At 47.6% G+C, this 3,927-nt stretch overlaps 1 protein-coding gene across 1 annotated transcript; it reads right to left on the bottom strand.

Annotated features, from left to right (window-relative positions):
• Positions 1-338: 338 nt before the first annotated feature.
• LOC148898585 (uncharacterized) lies at positions 339-3,383 on the bottom strand. Its single transcript, XM_088995429.1, has 7 exons — positions 3,223-3,383; positions 1,754-1,885; positions 1,584-1,679; positions 1,390-1,500; positions 1,207-1,296; positions 1,019-1,132; positions 339-922 (listed from the first exon to the last, which is right to left on the bottom strand). The coding sequence occupies exons 1-7, from the start codon at positions 3,293-3,295 to the stop codon at positions 486-488; spliced, it is 1,053 nt and encodes a 350-aa protein (XP_088851555.1). The 5' UTR covers positions 3,296-3,383; the 3' UTR covers positions 339-485.
• Positions 3,384-3,927: the final 544 nt, after the last annotated feature.

Below are 3,927 nucleotides of genomic sequence, written 5' to 3'. Positions count from 1 at the left end.
CTTTTGTCTCTCATTGGTTTTGCTGTGGTGCATCATGTATCCGGATGAAGTGGATGAAGTAAATTCACACATTTCCTGATCGATTTTGTTTAGTAACATGACATTTTGGTCGGCATTTTTATCATGAGGAGACCCCCAAAAAACATCACACCTGAAAAGGCTTGCATGTCAACCCAAAAAAATCCACTGCAATAGTTTGACGCTTGAGATTTTTTGGTCGACATGCAAGCCTTCAAGGTGCTTATAAATACAGGGATATTTGGATCACAAGCGCACGCACACCAAAAAAAAGTCTTAGGTTCCAGCATACATTTACAAAAAACTTTATTTTTTTCGCAATTTCCAGGTGTCCTCCAAAAGATAACTCCATTTCCTGCTGCTTTTTTTTTCTGCAACGAAGCGACGTGGAAACCAAATATGTTTGAAAATGGCGGCCCGAGTGCGGCGCGGCCACTCAAGGAAGCAGATGGAGTTTGGCGGCCCGGTCAACGCGCCTCATGACCCCGGCGGGTTCTTCTTGTGGGGTTTCTCCCACTTCTTGAGTCGTCCCCAGTTGGGGCACCACTTTGGGGGCGCGGGGCGACCATCTCCATGGCCTCATTCCGTTCGATGCCCTGGCGCTTTTTCAGGCACTCCCAGATGAAGTGGAGCAAGATGCCCACGCAGATGCCAGCGCAGAAGCCGGCACACGTGCCGCCGCTCCCAACGAGCACATACTGTAAGATCTTCTTCTGATCATCATTGTCCGGGGCAGAGGGGCCTGGCTGGACAGTCACCACAGGGGGCGCCGCGGCAGAGGTCCCTGGCTGGACAGTCATCACAGGGCGCGCGTTGCAAAGATCGCTGATGCAGCATGAGCTGCTTAGCCCAGCGGTGCAGTTTCTTTTGGTGCCCATTTTGGTGATGTTATAGGTGCTTTGGTCTGAAACGAGCAAAAAGAATGGTGCAAATAAAGCAAGCGGCGCCTCGCTTATCACGTGTCGTCCGTCTGTCTGTCTGTCTGTCGGGCCAAACTCACCCCAGTTTGTGAAACATTGCTCTCCAGCACCGCCTAGTTTCACCTTGCAGGAGCGAGGGTCCCCCAAGCAACTCTTGCAAGTCTCCTCGTTCTCGCATTCGTAGCATCGGAGGCCTGAGGGAGCAAAGACGACAACATTTGGTTGTAAGAGTAGCAGTCAAAAGGTCAATGATAGCATTCAAAGTTACCGTTGCACAAAGGACCGTTGCAGCAATGGGCGTCCCCATCAGGGCACCTTGCTTTGCAGTCCAGCTCAGTGATGGCATCCGTAGTTTCATCTGAAACAAGAAAAAAAGAATGGTGCAAATGAAGCAAGCAGCACCTTGCTCATCACGTGTCGTCCGTCTGTCTGTCTGTCAGGCCAAACTCACCCCGGTCCTTGAAACATTTCTCTCCGCCCTTGCACGTTTTGACCTTGCAGCCAGCAGAGTCCGCCAAGCAAGTTTGACAGTTGTCCCCTTTACATTGGAAGCATTGCAGTGCTGCGGGACAAAGATTTGCGTGTAAGAGAGTGGCAGTGCAAAGGTCAACAATGGACGTGGAAAGAGAGAGCAAAAAAAGTTACCGTTGCAAAGATCGGTGTTGCAACTTGATTCTTTGTTTCGGTCAAGGGCGCGGGGGGCTTCGCAGTGCAGCTTGGTGATATCCGTGGTGTTTAGGTCTGAAACAAGCAAAAAGAATCATCGCACCTTGCTTATCACGTGTCGTCCCGTCTGTCTGTCAGGTTCAACTCACCCCAGGTCGTGAAACATTCATCTCTAGCGCCGCACGTTTTCACCTCACAGGTAATGGAGTCCTCGCCCAAGCAAGTCTTACAATGCTTGCTGTCATCAACGTCGTTGTCGTCACAGTGGTAGCAACGCAGTCCTGCGGGAGCCAAGTGGACAAAAGATTAACTTGTAAGAGTAGCAGTGAAAAGATGAACAGCAGAGGCCCGCGTGACGTGACTTTTCTGATGGCGCCCCACATCGATTTTTCTCTCCCTCGTCAGAACGCCGCCACGCCAACCTTGTCTTGCCTGGCAAGACAAAATTGATGAGGCTACAAAACGTGAACGTACATGATCCCGTGACTGTGAAGTGTCCAATCATCATACACGTTATTTATCAGTGCTTTTCAAAACTCTCAAGGCCGCTACAGTCACCACAAGTGCCAGCGTTCACTCAGTAACTCAAATAGATAGAAAGCTAGCTAGCTAGTTAATAGACAAGTAATAATAAAAACCTTTATTCGTACCACAACAATAATAATAATAATAATAATACATTTCATTTATAAGCACCTTTCAAAACTCTCGCATCTGTGCTGTATGTCATGACAGCATATTAGCATCTTTGACAATCAAGCTGGCGATTGAGCTTGAGCAGGTTACACGTGCAACCTGCATCCTCTACTGGCAGAAAGTTGATACTACAGGCCAATTCATCCCATTCCTTCAGATCGCAGATGCGTGAATTGAAGAAGATCATCGATTGGAAAAAGATTGGAGAGTATTTGTATTTTTTCTTTCATACGTTCAATTGTATTCCATGATGATTTCAATTTATTTGAATGGACGGATCGATGGATGAATTTGCCTTGATTAGTCCGTCAGTGGAGAAATGGACAGTTCACAGCAACAAAGGGATGACATAAGAAAGTACACGGTGCACTCTCGCGGCGCCATCTTGAGGTCAAAAGAAGACATGACAAGACACGCTGCTGTCTTCCAGATGAGAGGATCAAAGAGTCTTTCGACCATGCACGCGGACGACATCAATCGTGCGCGTGAAAAGTTGAATGTGGCATTTTTAATGGATCAGTTATTGTGAATTAAAGAATGATACATTCGAAAAATCAACCCCCCCCCCCCCCACACACACACACACCGTCATTTGCGCGCACACGCACGCGCGCGTTCGACGAATTTCATCAATTTCAAAGTGACAAAGTGGTTCCGCCGGACATTTCATTCGAATGAAATCGATTGTTCTCGTTGTCATGATCAGCGTAAGGTAAGGCTACTCAGCCACGTTGTCGCCTGGGCCGCTGCCTCCCGTTAAAAAAAAAACAACCAACTACTCTTTCTTCAATTCGCGCGCTTGAGGCCAAAATGGGCGCTCGACGAATGATTACCTTGGCCACCCGTTAAAAAAACAACAACCAACTACTCTTTCTTCAATTCGCGCGCTTGAGGCCAAAATGGGCGCTCGACGAATGATTACCTTGGACGTTGAAGATCAAACTTGCTGCTACGACGACGACGAAGACGAAGCAATATTTCAACAGCATCTTCATGGTGGACAGCTCAAAACGTTCAGGAATCGATCGATCGACGTCGGACTGAGAGCCAATGATGCAGGTTAACTGACTGGGTGCGTGTGTGTGCCTTCACTTCCGGGAGCCACAAGACTTATCAAAGCGCCGAGGTGGCGATAGCGTATGACCTCGTGACGTCAGATTCGCGCTTCAAAGTACTCCAAATTTTGAAAGAGTGGAAATAAATGCGCTGAGTTTGAATGAACTTTCAGTTGACTCTCGTGCGTGTTTTCTTGTTCTCTGAATGTTTAAGTTAAAATGAGTTTTCATATTTAAGCGTAACCAACTCCCCCCCAACTCAGGGCCAGGCGATATAGCCGGTCGCCTATGGCGCCATCTGCTGGAGGGGAGCCGCCGCGCCGCCCAGTTGGCTGTTGTCAAAGTCAGTCAGCTTTATTGTCAAAGATGCTAATATGCATGTATATCTCGTTAGTAATCATTCTGTTTTGTGCACATTTTTGATGGAGGTTTGAAACAACAGTAGCAAAATGCACAGCATGTCTACGTCCCAAAACAACAAATCAACCCACCCGTGAGCAGTTCTTTTTTTTTCGTCACGAACACAACATCGCGATCAAGATGTGAAGTAAACAACAACAAAACAAAACAGA

Source organism: Hippocampus bargibanti, linkage group LG04 (assembly GCF_051943395.1).
Source record: "Hippocampus bargibanti isolate YZ-2025 linkage group LG04, ASM5194339v1, whole genome shotgun sequence".
In the NCBI taxonomy this organism is placed as follows: domain Eukaryota; kingdom Metazoa; phylum Chordata; class Actinopteri; order Syngnathiformes; family Syngnathidae; genus Hippocampus; species Hippocampus bargibanti.
Note: the sequence above shows the minus strand (reverse complement) of the source record. Positions and strands in the feature narration are given on the sequence as shown.